This window comes from Macaca nemestrina, chromosome 4, assembly GCF_043159975.1.
Source record: "Macaca nemestrina isolate mMacNem1 chromosome 4, mMacNem.hap1, whole genome shotgun sequence".
NCBI lineage: Eukaryota > Metazoa > Chordata > Mammalia > Primates > Cercopithecidae > Macaca > Macaca nemestrina.
Window position 1 is genome coordinate 168,858,862 of NC_092128.1, and position 21,286 is coordinate 168,880,147.

The 21,286-nt window shown below is 39.8% G+C and overlaps 1 protein-coding gene and 1 non-coding gene across 7 annotated transcripts in view; both read right to left on the minus strand.

Moving 5' to 3' along the window:
- The window catches only part of AP (amyloid beta precursor protein), a 291,200-nt gene that overhangs the window by 51,267 nt on the left and 218,647 nt on the right, over positions 1-21,286 (minus strand). For all 6 annotated transcript variants that reach the window (XM_011726341.3, XM_011726340.3, XM_011726339.3 and 3 more), the window contains 2 exons: positions 15,857-15,985; positions 14,882-14,981 (listed from right to left, as the gene is read on the minus strand). In XM_011726341.3, coding sequence (XP_011724643.1) covers positions 14,882-14,981; positions 15,857-15,985 — 229 coding nt within the window. The remainder of the gene's footprint in view (positions 1-14,881; positions 14,982-15,856; positions 15,986-21,286) is intronic.
- Positions 2,612-2,716, minus strand: LOC139363043 (U6 spliceosomal RNA). The gene has a single exon (XR_011622929.1). It is a non-coding gene; the product is annotated as a U6 spliceosomal RNA (small nuclear RNA).

Sequence of the window (21,286 nt, forward strand, 5' to 3'; positions counted from 1 at the left end):
AAAAGGTTTCACCCGTACATTTACCAATAGTTTATGAAAGTTCCTTTTCACCTATCCTTGTCATGACAAGGCATAACAGATTTCTAAAAAATTACATTTTCATTGGTATTAATCATGAGAAGTTGTTCACCTTTTAATCTACAACTACTTATCAGATATGCATGCATTTTTTTATATGAATTGGAGCTGTTGTATTTTTGTGAATTAATCAAATGCATCAATTCCTTTGGGTTTTCACCTTAGACGTTTTTGTGGCATACAATTTGTATAATGTGAATTTAGAAGATAATAGCATAGGTAACTCTAATTGGCTTATTGGGGTGCTACAATGGATCCCCGCCTATTTATTAACTTTTCAACAAGTTGATTGGTCTCTAAATCACTAATTTGCAAAGTTTAGCATATATCAATGTCACCTGGACAGCGTGATAAAATATAGATTGCTCAGCCCCATCCCTAGCTTTGCTGATTCAGGAGGTCGGGGTGGGATCAGGGAATGTGTGTTTCCAACAAGTTCCCAGGTGATACCAGGTGATGCTGATGCTGAGAACCACAGCTCTAAAATATTCACTGGGCATGGTGTTTGCAATACATACTTTATACCTAATCATTTGTTTCAGGACACACAAAGGCACGTGAGATTTGATACATACTCTCAAAAAGCTAACAATCAGTAAGTGGTAATTCACTGACATGTACACATCAAAGTAATGTTAGACACATGTAATAGGCCAAGATTGGGGATGGGCATTGTAGGTAGATGGAATAACATAAATAAAGGCATCCAGGGCTATGGATATTCGATCAGCCTGGCTGGCAAAGTCAGACTCATGAAGGAGATTAACGGGAAAAACTATCTTTGTCTGTCTCAGGTTATTTTGAGGATCAAGTAAAACTTAGACACAACAACAACAAAAAAGTAAAGTCTGTGATCAAGAAGAATTACTCTGTTGCAGCAATATAAACTAAGAAAAAAATACACAAAATTCTCTGCTGCCTTGGGAGGTGACCTCATGAAGTGTATTATTTTTTTAAATTTTAATTAATTAATTAATTTATTTTTGAGATGGAATCTTGCTCTGCCGCCCAGGCTGGAGTGCAGTGGCGTGATCTTAGCTCACTGCAACCTTTGCCTCCCGGGCTCAAGTGATTCTCCTGCCTCAGCCTCCTGGGTAGCTGGAATTATAGGCACGCGCCACCATGCCTGGCTAGTTTTTGTATTTTTAGTAGAGATGGGGTTTCTCCACGTTGGTCAGGCTGCTCTCGATCTCCTGACCTCGTGATCTGCCTGCCTCGGCCTCCTGAAGTGCTGGGATTACTGGTGTGACCGACTGCGCCCAGCCGATGTGTATGATTTAATAGCCAGCAGCAACAGGCCACTAACACGCCATCTGCTAACAGGGGCTCTAGCTATTAACATCCACAGAGCTAAACTCTGTATGTCTGATCCCCTGCAAATGGCGAAGGCCTGGCTGAGAATTATTATCTCATGCTTTCAGAGAAACCTTTGCTTGTCCTGCACTGAAAAATCTGGCTGCAATAATTACATGGAAGAAGGTATGTTTGTTGGCATGTTTCATGGGCTGGCTTATGACTTCTAAGCAGAAGATACAAAATAATATAAAAATCCTGCAACACGCACCATGTATCTGATATTCGTGTTCTCTTTAAATATCTTAACACTGACTTACATATTTAAGGGTGTGGAGCTTTGAGCTTGGGAAGCATCTTAGTACTGAGTCACAAGTGCTAAAAGAGGGACATTTCTTCTACATACCACATTGTCAATGAAAAGATGCTGAAAGTGAATAAACAGCTCTGCAAACCCAGTTTTGTTTAACTTGGCAACAGCAGTAAGTAAGTATCACTGGACACAGGGACACTGGAATAGATTCAGTCTTTAGTCTTATTCACCACGTCTGACCTTGGGCATATTACATGGTTTCCCCGAGCCTATGAAATCATCTGGCTGAACGAACTGAAAACTAAGGTTCTTTCCTTCACTAATAAATTTCAGCAAACAACAGGAGTAAGAACGGTTGTCTAATGAGACTACCAAATGCTACGAGACACAGCAACCAATTTCCCTTGACCTCATGGATGCAGCTTCTTTCTTGTTTATCCAAAGTCTCCCCAAGCAAATTCTAAATTATTCTAAATTACTTGAGGAACAAAGATTGTGCCCTCATACCTGTGATGTCTCTGGCAATGGCAAAGAATATGGAACATGGGAAGCATTTAATACATATTTATTGAAGATCCTGTGTCCTTATTTCTTGAATCTCCTTGCTATTCACAGTGGCAAATGATATGAAAGTACGTATACATATTTATCATGGTAAAATACATATAACATAAATCTTACTATTTTAACCATTTTAAGTGCAAGGCTCAGGGTATTAAGTATGTTCACGCTGCTGTGCAACTGTGATGGATGGTGCATTACGGCCATCCATCTTCCCCGCTGAACTATTTTCAGTATTCCCAAACTGAACCTCTGTGCCCGTTAAACACTAACTCCACAGTCCCTCATCCTCTCAGCTCCTGGCAATCACCATTCTACTTTCTGTATCTATGAATTTACTACCCTAGGCACCTCATATAAGTAAAGTTTCATATAAAACACTTTACAAAATTTGCATGTCATCCTTGCACCGGGGCCAGGTTAATCTTCTCTTTAATCATTCCAATTTTAGTGTATGTGCTGCTAAAGCAAGCATCATATATACACTTTTTTTTTTTTTTTTGAGATGGAATCTTCCTCTGTTGCCCAGGCTGGTGTGCAGAGGCACAATCTCAGTTCACTGCAGCCTCTGCCTTCCAGGTTCAAGTGATTCTCCAACCTTAGCCTCCAGAGTAGCTGGGATTACAGGCATGTGCCACCATGCCCAGCTAATTTTTGTATTTTTAGTAGAGATGGGGTTTTGCCATGTTGGCCAGGCTGGTCTCGAACTCCTGCCTGCCTTGGCCTCCCAAAGTGCTGGGATTACAGGCATGAGCCACCGTGCCCAGTCTATCATATATGCACTTGTGAAAACCTCTAAGACTTCCTTACAAATGAAAGTGGTGACTGACAACTAAGTCATATACCTAGTGATATCTCAATGGTGATGATAAAGTTAGTTTTTATTTGATAAAATCTATTTGCTATCAGAATACTATACTTAAAAATCATAAGCATTAACAATTAAATCACATGTACAAAAATTTTAGAGAACATGCAGCTATAGCAACTTCAATACTATACAGGAAGCTGAAGACATAGGTCCACACCTAAACATCTGTCCTCAGGGGATGGGCAGACAAATTTCAATGCCCCGGAACCAAAAGCAAAGACAAAAGAGACACGTACAAGACAAAACAAGTTGTTGCCAAGCACTGTTTCAAAAAAGTAAGATTTAACTCACGCTTTCATGAGCATAGGTAAATGCATAATTATCAAAAGACAAACACATAAAACATGCTATTTTAAATGTGCTATCTGAGGTCACTGAATCCATCGACAGGAGCTGAAATTAAGTAACACCCTGCCCTTGACCCTCTGACCACCTGTTTCATGCTCCAAGTCCAAAGCCTCTTCATAAATCGTGTTTAGATTGCACACCAAGTCAACATTCCTTCGGACACGTCTCATAACTTGGAACTGGCTATTAGATGGATCCACTATTTTTGATGAGATATTATAACTAACATTCTATGATTTGCTTTCTAAAGCAGTCCATAGTGTATATGGCAGGAAAACTGTTAACTAATAATGGAGCTTACTCAGAGAATACATGCAAAATTTGTTTCTGAGTTGAACACCAAGAAGCAAATTAACATGCCTTCCAAACTCTGTCTCACATGAAACAAATTCCTGTCATTCCCAGTTAGTGTTTGTGGAAACATATTTCAAAATTAATCTCAATTTGGATTCATCTCCATACTCAGGGTGGCAAACATCACTGATTTTTTCTTTCCTCCTCTTTTAAAAAAATGAACCTTGAAGGCAGATGCTTGTGAAAAACAGAATAACCAACCCTTGTTCCAGTCCAAAATCATTGGCTGTTCCCAAGACTCAACAAAAAAATCAGGACACATCTGCTCTAGTGTTCCATGCCAGGAAGTAGTCCCACAGCCACCACTGTGGTCTGACTTCACTCCCCAATCATTTTACTTCAGATTTCTTTTTAGATTTTGTTTCAAATTACAGGGCCATACAAACGAGCTGGTGAGTTGAGAAAATAGCTTCGGAACTGCATTGGATCATCAAAAGAAACAGCAGACTTTGGCGTGGGAGACCCTGCCTCAGGCTCCATCCATTTGGTTGAGGTGCCCACACACGCACAAAAATAAAAGAATGGCATAAAAACAGACAAAAACTACTGACATGTCACAGTCATTATGGTTTAAGGAAAAGCTCACAAATAATTTCTCTGGAATCTCACCATAATTTGGAGTAAAAGATGACAGCATACTAAATCAATTCTCTTGCTGCTTCTAAATACTAACCTTCCTGAATGGGGCTCAAGGCGGAATCATTTCACACCAGATATCAGCTCTAGTAGTTAAAGTGTTGTTTAAAACCTCATTAACAAATTTATATATAAATATTCCCCCAAATGATCTACAGATCCAATGTAATCCTCACTTTTTTTTTTTTTTGCAGAAATGGTGGTAGGGGTGAGGAAGACCTTAAAACTCACGTTGTAATGCAAGAGACCTCGGATACTCAAAGCAATATTGAAAAAGAAGAACAAAGGTAACAGACTCACACGTGCTGATTTCAAAATTTACTACAAAGCTACAATAATCAAAACAGTTTGGTACTACAATAAGCACACTCACACAGATCAAAGAAAATAACTAAGAATTAAGAAATAAACCCATATTATCTATGGACAATTGATTTTGTGTAATAGTACCAACACCATTCACTAGGGGAAATAAGTCTTTTTCTTTTTTTTTTTGAGACAGGGTCTTGCTCTGTTGCCCAGGTGGCATGATCAAGGCTCACTGCAGCCTCAACCTACCCAGGCTCAGGAGATCCTCCCACCTCAGCCTCCTGAGTAGCTGGGACTACAGAAAGATGCTATCATGCCTGGATAATTTTTTGTAGAAATGTGGTCTTGCTATGTTTCCCATTGTGGTCTTGAACTTCTGGGCTCAAGTTATCTGCCCACCTTGGCCTCCCAAAGTGCTGGAATTACAGGCATGAGCCATTGCACCTGGCAAGAATAGTCTTTTGCAACAAATGGTGCTGGGACGCTGGATATTTATATGCAAAAGAATGAAGTCAAACCCTTACCTCACACCATATATGAAAATTAAAATGAATCAAAGATTTAATTGTAAGAGCTAAAACTACAACTCTTAGAAGATAACACAAGTATAAATTGTTGTAACCTTGTTTCAGACAATGGTTTCCTAGATACAATATCATAATAACTGCCATAAAAGAAAAAAATGATAAAATAGACTTCTAAATTGAAAACTTGTGTGTGTCAAAAGGATCCTATCAAGGAAGTGAAAATACAACCTACAGAATGGGTAAAATATTTGCAAATAATGTATTTGATAAGAATTTAATAGTATGAAGAATATATAAAAATTCTTACCAATCAATAATAAAGTCAGGCAGAGTGCAGAGTGGCTCACGCCTGTAATCCTAGCACTTTGGAAGGCCGAGGTGGGCAGGTTGCCTGAACTCAGGAGTTTGAGGCCAGCCTGGGCAACATGGTGAAACACCATCTCTCCTATGCTAAGAATACAAAAAATTAACTGGGTGTGGTGGCACGTGCCTGTAATCCCAACTACTGGGGAGGCTGAGGCATGAGAATCGCTTGAATCTGTGAGGCGGAGGCTGCAGTGAAGTGAGATCGTGCTGCTTTACTTCAGCCTGGGTGACAGAGGAAGACTGTCTCCAAAAATAAAAATAAAAGTAAAAATAAAAATAAAAAAAAAAAGTAAGAAAGGTAGATAACCCAATTAAAAAATGGGAAAGAATCTGAACATACATCATTTATTTGAACTGAACAAAATAATCCATAATAAATCATTGCAATGGCATGAAGAAAACACTGTGGTTGATGTTTAATTCATCAAATTTCTGCCAGCGTCCATTTGGAGCACAATAAACAAGATCAATATACTGCACTGGATTATACATATTAAGGTCAATAATTTGTCTGACAGAATGGTAGAGATAGTTTTTTTTTTTTTTTTAAAGGAAACAGTTTTTACACTGATTATTCCTAGAAAGTGTATTTTTTTTTTAAATGTAGCTAAAATGATTTACTTTTTCCTAAAATTATGGAGTAGAAATACACAAAAGAAAGTATCTGTTTGCCAAATGGGAAAACTATAAAAATCATTCAGGAAAATAGATGCTGTATTACATGTGAACTTTTAAAGGTCATGATCAATGACTTCTACAGATCATCTGGATGACATACACTATATTTACAGATTCTATAATTAAACTCCAAAGCAAGAAAAAGAGAACTTACATATTATCACAACCAAAAAAGGCATAGATAGCTAAATGTATACAAATCACTCTACGAGCCACTACTATGGGTGAGTTCTGAGGGTGACATCTGAGGTCTGTAACCTCAAGTCTGTAGACAGACCAGTTGGGGACCTAAAGTATCAAGTGTACCGGCATGTACACATTTGTATCTACGTGTGGAGACATTTCAACATGGCAGTCCAACTTGTGGGGAAAAGAAAGAGAGATCAGACTGTTACTGTGTCTATACAGAAGGAAGTAGACATAAGAGACCCCATTTTGTTCTGTATTTGAGATGCTGTTAATCTGTGACCCTACCCCCAACCTTGTCCTTGCAAGAGACGTGCTGTGGTGACTCAAGGTTTAACGGATTTTGGGCTGTGCAGGGTGTGCTTTGTTAAACAAGTGCCTGAAGGCGGTATGCTTGTGAAAAGTCATCACCATTCTCTTAATCTCATTGTACCCAGGGACACATACACTGCCAAAGGTTGCAGGGACCTCTGCCTAGGAAAGCTAAGTATTGTCCAAGGTTTCTCCCCATGTGATAGTCTGAAATATGGCCTCGTGGGAAGGGAAAGACCCGATCGTCCCCCAGCCTGACACCCGTGAAGGGTCTGTGCTGAGGAGGACCAGTACAAGAGGAAAGAAGGCCTCTTGGCAGTTGAGACAAGAGAAAAGCATCTGTCTCCTGCCCATCCCTGGGCAATGGAACATCTCGGTGTAAAACCCGATTGTATGTTCTGTTTACCGAGAAAGGAGAAAACCACCTTAGGGCGAAAGGTGGGACTTGCTAGTGCAATGCTGCTCTTTATGTACTAAAAAGGTTTATGAAGATGTTTGTATATGCATGTCAAGGCACAGCACTTTTCCTTAAACTTATTCATGTCACAGAGATCTTTATTCATATGTCTTACTGCTGACCTTCTCCCTATGATGATCCTATTATCCTGCCACTTCCCTTTTTCTAAGATGGTAAAGATAATGATCAATAAATACTGAGGTAACTCAGAGACTGGTGCCCTCGTGAGTCCTCTGTATGCTGAGTGCCGGTCCCCTGGGCCCACTTTTTCTTTCTCTATTCTTTGTCTCCGTGTCTCATTTCTTTTCTCAAGTCTCTCGTTCCACCTAATGAGAAACGCCCACAGGTGTGGAGGGGCAGGCCACCCCTTCACAACTGTTAGAAAACTAGGAGGCTGTTGTAATAGTATACTGTACTTTGCCATTTTGAAGCATAAAATACTTTATATGTAGGTCCATTCATTTGACAATGCATTTTCATTTATAAATGAATGGTTCTATTTTGGAATAGAAGTTGTCTTGGGTCAAAGATACACATTTAGACATAGGCAGCTAAACTTATAGGTCATGTCTGTTAGTTAATAACACTAGGGAATACATGAATAAGGGGCTCTGAGACTATTATGAAACCAATGGGGGAACAAGGCTTTGGTTGTTGATGGTAAGTATAACTGTTCCTGCTGGGTGCGGGGGCTCACGTCTATAATCCCCCACTTTGGGGGGCCAAAGTGGGCAGATCACCTGAGGTCAGAAGCTCCAGACCAGCTTGGCCAATATGGTGAAACCCTGTCTCTACTAAAAATACAAAAAAATTATCCAGGTGTGGTGGCATGTGTCCGTAGTCTCAGCTACTTGGGAGGCTGAGGCAGGAGAATCACTTGAACCCGGGAGGTGGAGGTTGCAGTGAGAGAGTTCTTATATCTAAATACTTAAGTCAGCTATAAACTATTAAATCTATATAAATTTAAAAGTCATTTCTTATGATAAACAAAGTGACAGCTATGTTCTTATAAGAACAAAGTGACAGCTCTCTCTCACTTTATTTGCTTTTATGATTTTTTTTTTTTTGATGTTCATCCTTGACTAACAATTACACATAGGGACACTTGAAATTCTCAATAGTATTAACTTTCTATTTTGTTGGACTGAGAGGTGCTACAAATATTCTATTTTAAACCTTGTCTACTTTGGACTCACTAAACCCCCAAATCAATAGGCTTATTAGAAACAGAATATGGAAACACTGTCTTTGAAATAACCATGCTGCATTTTTCCTGAAAAGTGGAACATTTTATGAAGAGGCCACAGTAAAATTGTAATAAAAAATAAGCATTCTTTCATTATTGCGAATTTCTTGATTCCCCGCCACAACTTTCAATCTCACCCCATTCACTATGGATTTATTCAGGCAGAGATCTTTCCTGCATCTGGTTTATAATAATTCATGTTTTTATTAATTTTGAATGCTAGAAGAAAAAAAATGGATATGAAACAATTATGCCTTTGTTCCCTCTTTATTTCCTACTGCCTTTCTCATAAATTGGTTGTTACAGCATTCTGTAAAACAGCCATCTCTGAAAAGAGCTACATTTTTAGCCTTGAGGTAGCTGCAAAGAGAAGCACACTTTGATAAATAACCTCAGTGCCAATACAGAGAGTAGAATAGAATCCTTTTAGCAGAGATTTAAGGAAGATTATAAAGGACAAAAAAACACCAATCATTTTTAAATAACAATTTGACAAAGCAAAGGTTGAAGGGATAAAGGGATTCTGCCCTTTTGAAGGATTAAAAAATAATTAAAGCAGAATATGAACATCGAAGAGCAGCCATATTTTCACTGAAATAATGATTCCATCGTTTGTTGAATGAAAAAAATATTAAGAAAGTTCTACATAGTGATTTAAAACAGAGGAGATTTTATCCATATACAAACAATGCCTGACGCCATTCTTTGCAAAAAATCTTCATAATCTGCCTGAAAATAACTTTTTTGTTTATAAAAACATTAAGTAATAAATGACTGAGCCTGGGAACTTGCACATAATAATTAAAATGGAATGAAAAAATATGAAATTATAAAATAAAACATGGGCCGGGCGTGGTGGCTCACGCCTGTAATCCCAGCACTTTGGGAGGCTGAGGTGGGCGGATCACGAGGTCAGGAGATCGAGACCATCCTGGCTAACACGGTGAAACCCCGACTCTACTGAAAATACAAAAAATTAGCTGGGCGTGGTGGCGGGTGCCTGTAGTCCCAGCTACTCGGGAGGCTGAGGCAGGAGAATGGCGTGAACCCGAGAGGCGGAGCTTGCAGTGAGCAGAGCTTGCGCCACTGCACTCCAGCCTGGGCGACAGAGCGAGACTCTGTCTCAAAAAATAAAAAATAAAAATAAATAAAAAAATAAAACACGGGCCTTTTATAACATAACTAACAGGAAAATTCACACTTATTTGTCACATGAATAGCTTCAGACTGTGCTTGGCGGTCAAAGAGGGCAGCATAATTAAATCAAGTGTCAAGGTATGTGAATTGGGTAGATGACCAAAGAGCAGAGGGTCATGGTACAAAAAAGGACCATGTTGTAAAATTTTATTAATAACAGTCCTCCGAATCCTGATTTATGCTTTGTTATCTTTGCCAACCGCATCCATTTAGTTGACTTGATCAATTACAGCTTTAGAGAATGCTGTGGCCTAGGAAAGAAATTTGTTTTGTGTGGCGCTTATGCTAGACGTCAAGGAAGGAGTTTCGGGCAGTTCTTTAGGGTTATGGAGGAGCTCACTTGATCAGTCCAAGTTAAGGAGCATCTGCCTTTTTATCCTGGGGACTGGCTTCAACCTTATATTTATAATTACTAATATCTAAAAAGTACCAGGGTCCCTGCTGGATCTTGAGGAGGCAAGGATGACCAACATATATCCTGTGAACGTCTGGAAGAGTTCACAGGATAGAGGGTTGTTAGATATGTAAACAAATAATTTACTACAAATTAAGAGTATGGTATTGGAGGTGGATACCCAGTGCTTTCCAACTGAGGTTAAGTAGGGGAAAATTCTACTTCAGAGAGGAAAATGGGTAGGAGAGAGAACCCCACTTTTATTACTTTACTATCTGGGCGGGGCAAGTTGGTAACCTCTCTTAGGTTCAGTTTCTTCAGCTGTAAATCGGGGATGCTACCACTGAATTTTGCGAGGTCATCACTAGCCCATATGCTGCCTTTGTGTGAAATGCAAGAAAGCCACATCTCTATATGGGGGTTCTGTACCTCAGGGGGGAACATTCATAAAGAAAGAACCTGACCATCAGCATTATCACAAACAGGCACTATTAGTTGGCTACATGGCTGTCACTCAAATGCCAGCTCTTTTCTCTGTTCTCTATGCAAATTAGAACGGGTTTATAGGACTTGGGCATTTTACTTGAATCTTGAAAGGTACAACTTTTCAAGCAAGGAAAAACCACAAGCAGTTTTTTTTTTTTTTTTTTTGGAGACGGAGTTTCGCTCTTGACGCCCAGGCTGGAGTGCAATAGTGCAATCGTGGCTCACTGCAACCTCTGCCTCCCAAGCTCAAGTGATTCTCCTGCCTCAGCCTCCTGAGTAGCTGGGATTACAGGCGCCTGCCACCATGCCCGGCTAATCTTTCTATTTTTAGTAGAGATGGGGTTTTACCATGTTGGCCAGGCTGGTCTTGAACTCCTGATCTCAGGTGATCCATTGCACCCAGCCTACAGTTGTTTTTTTTTTTTTGGTTCCTGCAGGGAAGTTGCGTAGTTCCGAAAAGGAGGAATTGAAGTGGGAGGGGGCCAATGTGAGACAAGAGGTAGGGTGACTGGCTGGGAGTCTAATGACACTGATGAGAGGACAGGATCTCAGGTAAGGAGTGGATGTGCAGAGATTTCACATGAACACAGGAGGCAGAATATACAGGACTTGCAACTGATAAGAAATAATGCGTGAGAGAGAGGAAGGCATCATGGATAAGTTTAGGCCAACCAAGAGAACTCAGAATAGTGTGTGTAAAACAAGTAAATTTCCAGAAGGACATGAGTCTTACACACATTGATTGCCCATTCAGAGGCACATGGGATATTTGGGGTCTGGAATATGGCACTGGGATTCAGTACGCTGGCTGTGGTTAGGCCTATGAATCTGGGATTCACTGAAGTTAGTGGGAAAGTAGCATAAACAGACAGGCTGCCTCAGGGAAGCACAATGGAAGACAAAAGGGCCAGGGCCAGAACTCACAAGCATGATGAACCCTATGCTCTGGTTGCAATTTACTGCTCACAAATTTGATGTCAATTTTCCCCTTTACCCACAGCACTCTTTCTTTCTAAGCATGAGTCTATTCTTCCTTTCACCTATAAAAGAGAATTCTAATTGGAAGCGTAATTTACTGAAGCAGATATACTTGTCCCACTAAAGATACTGGCAGTTCCCTAGACTGGTGAAAACCTCTTATCCATAAAGCACCTGTTACCATTATTTAATTAAACCATTGTATCTCCCTACAGATGTTTGACTGCATTAAGCACATCCTAATTGCTTGCATTTATAAGCACAAACTTTTATACAAAAGACACGCATTTTTCGGGACTTTAAAATTTTCTCCTTTTGCCAGTGTCTCTGAATTTTAGTATCCTATCTGTACTGAACTGACTCCAAATCTAAAATTTGATTATATATAGAAATGGCAAATAAATGCAACTCAGACTAATGACAAAGCATTTAATCAGAGAATATTAGAAACAGTACAAGACATAACCCGGAAAAAAAATCTATGAAGAACCTACTTAGAAAGTAAGCTAAAAGTGACACTTTTTATTAGGAGAAATTTCAAACACATACAAAAGTAAAAAGAGTAACATAAGGAACCTCTAATAACATTTGGCTTAAGCAATTAGCACCCGTGGCCAATCCTGAAGTTTCAACTATATTCCTACTAAAAAGTGGCGTACTGTTTTAAACGTTCCTTCAAATGAAAAAAGGACTACAGATGACAGCTAGGTTCAACCCAGAAAAGCTATTCTTCCCAGCGAACCACTTCTGTAGCTTTGACACTAGGAGCTCAGATAGTGTACAGGGTTCATTACTGCAAACTTCTCTTTCTATAGAGAACAGTCATTTAAAAATGGAAGCACCCATGATTCCAAACGAAAGATTTTTAAAAAAGATTGTCTTTCAGAATGTGGCATTTCTAGTATATTTAGAATGACACACACACACACACACACACGCACACATATATGTGTCTGTATGTGTGTGTGTGTATATATATAAAGACTCAGCCATTAGGTTGGATTAAGAGCATATTACATACACTCACACACAGACACACAACACACACACACACATACATTAAGAGCATATATGTAAAATGTTCTTAATCCAACCTAATGGCTCTTTTTTTCTTTTGACAGAAAAAGATTCCACGATACGAACTATCTAAATATCCTCCCTGTTACTGAGATTTGAAGTTTATTGTGCTGTCCTGTTCTTGGGTATTTCGTAATACTCAAGATATCTGAACCACCATCTGTTCTGTGGAAGTGTGACTAATTACTGGCTAATGTGTTCAGCAGTATAGTGCCAAATAAAAAGTTCTAATAATTTAATTATAAAGAGTCAACAGTAATTGCTGGGTGAGGGTGGAATACTGGTCATCAACTTTTTAGTCCTTTGTAGTGGCTTATTTCCCTATAGTTTGGTATTGCCTATGCCACTTCAACTGAAGTCACATGTGAAAATAGGCTTAAGATAGCAAGAAAAAAAATGTTATCTAGAAGATTTTAGCTTCAGTTCATTAAGACTGATACATTATTTGATTTTGTATCTTCTACAACTTTTTGGAGAACTCTTTTACACTTATTTAATATACAGTATTTTAAATGTTCCTTACTGATGTCTATTCTCCAAGTATATCTGAAAAGTATATTCGTTTGCTAAAGAAACTTGATACAGTGAAAAATTAATTGGAAATCTCTGTTCTCAATTCACGGTGTAGACTAAAAACTCCACCTCCACTATCGTCATGAATTCTTGCTCAACACTGAGTTGCTCCTTCTGAACAAAAGCTTGGCACACTATGAAGTTGCTTTTTTTCTTTTCTTTTTTTAATAGAGAAGGGGTTTCACCATGTTGGCCAGGTTGGTCTCAAACTCCTGGCCTCATGTGATCTGTTCGCCTTGGCCTCCCAAAGTGCTGGGACACTGTGCCTCCCTGAATAATGAGGTTTCTTTTGCAAGTTACGCAGCTCAAAGTATAATTTCCGATTCCATCCATTAATGTGCAGTACTGAACAGAACATCATCACCTGACACATGCCAACTATTTCACAGCAATACAAACAACATTTACAAGGCCATGTAAGTCAGGAAAGTAGGAGCAGAGTAACACTGGCACAAAACGGAAGAAGTGAGGGCCAGCTGTTCTCCTGAGTGGTGTTTCAGGCACTTCAAAGTTGGACTTACTGTAATGGGTACATCCATCAACAACATGCTGGGAGTTCTGATTCCAGATGATAACCTGTATCTATTTCCAACCCAATTAACAAAGGGCACGATTCTTTATGGGGAAGGATATGCCAGACACATACTGCTTATATGTTGGTAGACTACACACTAAATCTCCAGGATAGGTACATATGCTTACGTTGAAAGATGTACCAACATAATTGTCATCTATGTACCTTTGTGAAGTAAAGTTAAACAGTTATGGGCATTTTGGCAGTTGACAGAGACTCATGTGATATTTTATTCCCTTTCCCAGAAAAACAGAAATGGGAGACCTTAAATGAAATCATTAGTTATTAGGAAAGTCATTCGGAAAAGTAGGGACATAAAAGACAGTGGGCACACAATGTCAGTTTCCTGGTTTTGATAATGGACTATAGTTATGTAAGACGTCACTGGTGAGGCAAGTGGGTGATGGACGCATGGGCCCTCTCTGTACTATTTTTCCAGGTTCTTGTGAGAGTATAATTATTTCAGAATACAAGTTTAATAGCCCACTATCTTTTCAGTTTAAACAACGATGTGGTTCAAAGAACACTCATGGCTTCCCCGCTCCGCCATCAAAGAGAGCTGTGACTTACTGAATATAACAATAACCTCAAAGTCAGAAGTCACAGTTATGTGTTTTGGCTGTGCTACTCAGAATGCATGTGACACAGGCCAGTAAATTACTCAAATTTTCAGTTTGAGCTTTTCCATTTGTAAGATGGAACAATCATGACCCTCGAAAGATGAAAAATGAGTTTTTTCCCCCCATTAATTATAAAGAACCAAAGCATCATAATTTGAGAGCCATAACAAGACTGGGCAAATTAGAAAATAATGCTGCCATGTACAATTCAATAACAAGTGTCCAATTATTATAAAACTATACCCTAAATCAGGTGACATTCCTCCAGCCTTACAAGTATGGAGAGGTTCTAAGAACTGATTCAATTGCTAAGGCTAGTTCCATCCTGACAGTTTCATCATAAAAGACAACCTGTTCTATTAACTTTCATATTCCTCAAACAGATAACTTTTTCCTCTGGGGGAAAATATATTTCCATGTGCAGCATCAAGAGAACAGCTTACTTACCAACTTCATCCTGAATCTCCTCGGCCACTGCAGGCACGTTGTAGAGCAGGGAGAGGGACTGATTCATGCGCTCGTAAATCACACGGAGGTGTGTCATAACCTGCATTAAAGGATGACAACTCCAGGTCAACTATGTCTGGGGTAGGAATGGTTACTTTTCTTACCAAGCACTGCAGGTAGATACAAGCTTCCAAAATAAAACTGGCAAACACTGCTACTGCTAAAAGGTTTAACTGAAAGGACAGCTTTATTTTTCTTGTTCTCTATTTCTGTTCTCTAACTTTTAAGCTCAGGTTTAAGGCTTATCTTTAAACTGACCATTATCTTGTATGCTTATAACAGCCAATTAAAAATGCCACCTCTGCCAAGTCTGATTCCTAATACTGAGGCTCTCTAAAACAGACCCTGATGCCCTCAATACATTTCTTTGCAAATTTCCTCATAGAAAACAACATATCTCAATTTGATTGGCTATTTCATGCTAACTATATATATATATTTTAACTCTTCCATTCAAGAAAATTTAAAATTTCAGAGTTCCTAAGGCGGATCCCAGTTTTCAGCCTCTGGGAAGCGGGGAGAATAAAATACATTATTACTGGGCTTCATTTAGGTTCACATTAAATCTAAACATTGCGGCAGGTTTATGATTGCAAGCCATACTTATGAACAAGATTTTAGTTCACACAACTTTTGTTTTCCTCATTTTAGTCATTGGTTTTAATCAGTTCCTTAGCAATCAGCAGTAGACTATTAAGATTTTTATATTTCTTGTTATTTTCACAAGTCAAGAAAATTGCCAAACCACATATTGCTTTAAGACAAGTTTTTAGAATTTACCAGAAGTTAAAGAGCTCTTGCCACAGGGAAAACACCTATAGGTGCTCGGAGAACGCCTAGGATCCTGTCTTCAACCCAAGAAGCAAGAATCCTGGATTGTCAAAGCTGCAGAAGATGATTATACCCCGCGCGTACCTGGGACCGGATCTGAGCAGCTTTCTTGGGATCCACCATGCGTACATGCTCGAAATGCTTCAGGGTGTGCTGTCTGTCCTTCTGTTCTGCGCGGACGTACTTCTTCAGCATATTGAACACGTGACGAGGCTGTGGGAGGAAAATGAAAAACTCTTTTTCAAGTTTGTGCAAAATACTGCTTCTTCCACTGGCGTTGGGTTAGAGGTTCCACTAATGCATCTGGTGATGTGAACGCGCTGTGAATCATCTTTCTGCAGGTCTCCCTTCTAAACATTTCTCCTACTCCTTTCTTAATGGGTAATTACTTAGATCGGTTGCTTTCCTTTTCTTTTTCTTTTTCTTTTTTTTTTTTTGAGACAGAGTCTCGCTCTGTCGCCCAGGCTGGAGTGCAGTGGCCCGATCTCAGCTCACTGCAAGCTCCGCCTCCCGGGTTCCCGCCATTCTCCTGCCTCAGCCTCCGGAGTAGCTGGGACTATAGGCGCCACCACCTCGCCCGGCTAGTGTTTTTTTGTATTTTTTAGTAGAGACGGGGTTTCACCGTGTTAGCCAGGATGGTCTCCATCTCCTGACCTCGTGATCCGCCCGTCTCGGCCTCCCAAAGTGCTGGGATTACAGGCTTGAGCCACCGAGCCCGGCGATGGGTTGCTTTTCATTTCCACAAGAGCATTTAGCATTCTCGACATATACGATGATTGTCCTCCTTACTCAATATTTTCTTTCTAAATAGGAGTATTCTGCTATAGAAAGAGAATAGATTTGAGGTCTTTCAGGTTAAGTTAGGTCCTTCTCTTTTCTCACCCAAGTATACAGGGGTATATGTGAGACTACATTGCCACGTGCGTATTCTGAAGACCAGAGTAACGTCGCACAGATAATCCCATCACCAGTAACATGTAATATACGATAATCAAAATGAGAAAACCAGGAAATTTAACCACTATTTTGTAAGCCAAGGAGTAAGTGAGCTGTAAGAGACATTATATTTTTCTAGGAGAAAGGTCATTGCTAAACTGTATTTATTTTACTTTGAAATTTAATTAAGTTCTTTCTGAGCTATCAGAGTCTACTTCTTTCAGCAACAATTACATTGTCTTAAGTGCTCCTATCTTCTTTCTGATTGGTTCCATTTCATTTTTATTTTAGTTTTACCTGAAAACATCCATCCTAATAAAAAGTAAGGACAAAGGTTCCCTGGTCTTCAACAATTTCATCACTATATCCTTTCCACTATATGATTTTGTAGGATGATTTCCAAAGACACACATTTCTTCTTCATTAAAACAAACAAACAAAAAACCAGCTGTGAAAATTCATGTCAGGAATAGAATTTTGGTCATTTGGGCAAACCTAGTTATTATTAACCCATGTGTCATGAGTACCCTGAAAACCAGTTGGAAGCTACAAAATTTATTCCAGAGATGGTGTGTGTGGCGGTGGGGCAGAGGGTAATGGGGCTTCTGTTGTGTTATCCATGTTCTGTGGGATGTGCCTCTCCTTCCCCTTTTGCTTAGTTAACTTAGGAGCCATCTCCCTGCCATTTCAGGTGGAACGAGGTCCCCTTTTTCTGTGCTCCCATGAAATATGGTGCAAATCCCCATTAACATACCTAACTCAACTTATTAAATTATGTATGATTCTTACTCCCCTCTTTAATGTGAGATCCATAGGGCTGGATTTGGTCTTCTTTTTTTTTATTTGGAACCCCAAAAACATAGTGCCTGACCCAGAGGGTGCTCTGTATTTGCTTGGTGAATGCCTGCCACAGAGGCCATGCTCCTATACTCGAGAAAACAAATACATATACACAATAAAAATAAAACAAACTTGCACTCATCTGCCTTATTTATTCTTTTTTCCTAAAAGAAATGTGCTGCTCCATAATCCCCAGACAGACATCACAGCTTGCAACAGTTCTTGGCAACATATCATTACAACTCGCATCTGTACTGTGAAATCTGGTCGAATTTACAAATCAGAATATGACCTTTTAAATCTTAGAAGAAAAGCAGTAAAAGAGGTAATGACAGACAAGCTAGATCTCTATATATCGAAAAGAGGACAGGTTATACATGTGAATTTAAAAAAAAAAAAGCACATTTGAAAACATCAGAGATTAAAGGCTGACTCTTGTTGATTGTGAAGGGTATTTGATATGCAGGGTTGTGTGATCAGGATCTTACCCAACCACCCTCAATGCTTGCTTGTTATTAAGCACCAAGGTCTTAGAAATCTCTAGTTCTATTAACATCCCCCTTATACATCCAACGTTGGAGACAGAAGGGGTTGCAACTAATTGCATTTAATCATGATGTTCCTTCCTGGCCCTCATGGATGCTTTCTTAGTTGCTCTATTTCATTTTTCTCCCTTGGAAATGATTTATTGTTTTGAAGAAAATGGGATGAATTTTTCTTTAAAGAGTTTAAATAAGGAAAAAAAAAAGCACTTCAAGTAAAAAAGTAAGGATTGCTTTGGGAGTCTGAGGCAGGAGGATCACTTGCAGCCAAGAGTTTGAGATCAGCCTGGACAACATTACAAGAACCGGTCTCTACAATAAAAATTTAAAAATTAGCTAGGTGCAGTGACACATGCCTGCAGTCCCAGCTACTTGGGAAGTTGAGTCAGGAGGATTGTTTGAACCCAGGAGGTTGAGGCTGCAGTGAGCCCTGATTGCACAACTGTACTCAAGCCTGGGAAACAGAGTAACAGCCAGTCTTTTAATTAAAAAAAAAAAAAAAAAAAGTAAGAACTGCTTTTCATCATAACTTCTTTTTTTCCAGTTAGTTACCTATGAATGTTTCTGTACGATATTTTGTCCTAAAAGGACTGTCACCAACAAGCAGGTGTACCAGGATGCTATGGCCCCAGGCTGGCCTTGGCATTACTACTTCAAGCTAAATTTCAATTTAGAGAACGTGGAGGTCATTTCAGATAACCAACATCTGGATCTCCCTTTTTCTTCTACTATCACCACAAACAGCATATGTTACCACTTATTATTATTATTATTATTGTTACTATTCTTTGAGACGGAATCTCGCTCTGTCTCCCAGGCTGGAGGGCAGTGGCGCGATCCCGGCTCACTGCAAGCTCCGCCTCTCGGGTTCAAGCGATTCTCCTGCCTCAGTCTCCTGAGTAGCTGGGACTACAGGCATGTGCCACCACGCTCAGCTAATTCTTTTGTATTTTTAGTTGAGACAGGGTTTCACCGTGTTAGCCAGGATGGTCTCCATCTCCTGACCTCGTAATCCGCCCACCTCAGCCCCCTAAAGTGCTGGGATTACAGGTGTGAGCCACTGCACTCAGCCAATTAATTATTAATGTTAACATACATTTAAAAATAAACATGAAAGCCTTGACTTTTCCCATCTATGCAATTCAGATGGCAGTATCTTTCAGATAGTATTTTCAGATTAAACGTGTTCTGTGATAGTTACCCAGCATGGCGTGTAGTCCATTGCTCATACTCAATACACATTTATTTCTTTCATTCAGGCCTTATCTATAAATCATAGACCCCTTTCTTTCCTCTAGGTAGTAAGAGTTCAATGTGTATTGACTGCTTCTGAATGAGACAGTATATTAAATGCTTTTTGCTGGTAACTCATCAAATCTTCATCTCAGCCCTACGACAGAGTCATAGCAGCTCTCCCCACCTTACTGGTGAGGCATGAAGCACAAAGGAGATTGTGGTTACATAGGCTATATCCCTGGCCCACGGTTACACAGCTAGTTACTGTTAGAGTGAGAACGGGTTAGTCTCACTACCTGGCTCCAGAGCCTCTTCTCCTAATCACTTTGTGATCTGGTCCTTCAAGGAGAATCTAAAATGGACCCAGTTTAAGATAGTTCTATAAAGCAATTTACAAAGTTAAAAACTGGCCAGATGCGGTGGCTCATGCCTATAATCCCAGCACTTTGGGAGGCCAAGGCGGGCAGGTCACGAAGTCAGGAGTTCCAGACCAGCCTGGCCAACAAGGTGAAACTCCGTCTCTATTAAAAATACAAAAATTAGCTGGGCGTGGTGGCGGGCGCCTGTAGTCCCAGCTACTTGGGAGGCTGAGGCAGGAGAATTGTTTGAAGACAGGAGGCGGACATTGCAGTGAGCTGAGATTGCACCACTGCACTATAGCCTGGGCGACAGGATGAGACTCCGTCTCAAAAACAAACAAACAAATAAACAAAGGAAAACAAAGTTAAAAACAAAGAAATAACTGCATGGTTAGAAAAGACAGTCTGTTCCAGGAGTACTTGCCTGACTTTCTAGTTCTTATAAGTGCAGGTAATATTCTGTGGGCCATGCTAACATCAGCTCCTTTAATTGTGCAGAAGGTTCAGATTTAGCTTGTTCAGTCTCTCAATTCCTGTCCTAGGTTTCTGGAGTTCCATTATTCTTTAGCTAATGCATAAAATTATTTAGCTAATTACTAAGCTAATGTGTGGGGAGAAGAAATAGCAAGATAGGAATGTCCTCTGTCAATCTGGATAAAGGATTAGGATTACTGGAAAGTGATTCAAGGTATTAACGTTAGGCTTTTGTGACATTCATGGTTTCTAGTGCTAAATTCATCCTTATCTTCTATTGAGACAGATAATTAAATGGTGAATGTCTTCGCATGTTTTCAATTGCTGATCTCATTTACTACTGCCATTCTGCTTCAAAATATATTCCTAACTTACCCTGAAAATCCCCAGAGTTTGATGATAATGTTCCCGGACTGAACTGAGGGTCGGGCTACTGTATCTCATGGCCCAATAAAGAGATGCAGATGAACTGGGGAGGAAGAGAGTTTTTATTTCTGTAACCTGTTACAGGGAGACGGCCTGGAAATTAGTGCCAGACCAACTCAAAATTACGAAGTTTTCCAGAGCTTATATGCCTTCTAAGCTATATGTCTACGCATACATGTACATCCACCTCAAGACATAAGTGATTAACTTCTTTTAATCTGTAACTAAGCTCTGAGTCCTGAAGACCTTCCTCTGGAGCCTCAGTAAATTTACTTCATCTAAATGGGTCCAGGTGCTACGGTGATCACTCTTATCTTGTCTCCTGCTAAATCAGGGAGGTTTGGGGAGTTCCTTTAGAACCCCAGTAAACTTGTTTGTGGAGGCCTGGAGAGTTTCTTCAGACCCTCAATAAAACTTGTGAATCCTAAATGGGTCCCGTTAAGAATTCCTTTGTTTTGCCAGGAAAGGCCTAGGCAAAACTCTTGGTGGGCTTTTGTTACATTCCGGCCTTTGTATAAGGGCACTGGCTTTTTTTAGCTTTTAGTATTTAACTTAACCACTGGGTCAGTACTGAAAGAGTTGTTATGGAGGCCTGCATTAGTGAGATTTGGCCCGCCACAATAACAGAGTAGCAAAGCAGGCTCTCAAGATTCCCCAGGCCTCAGCTCCTCCAGGGATAATGAGACCTGGGAAACCCCTTC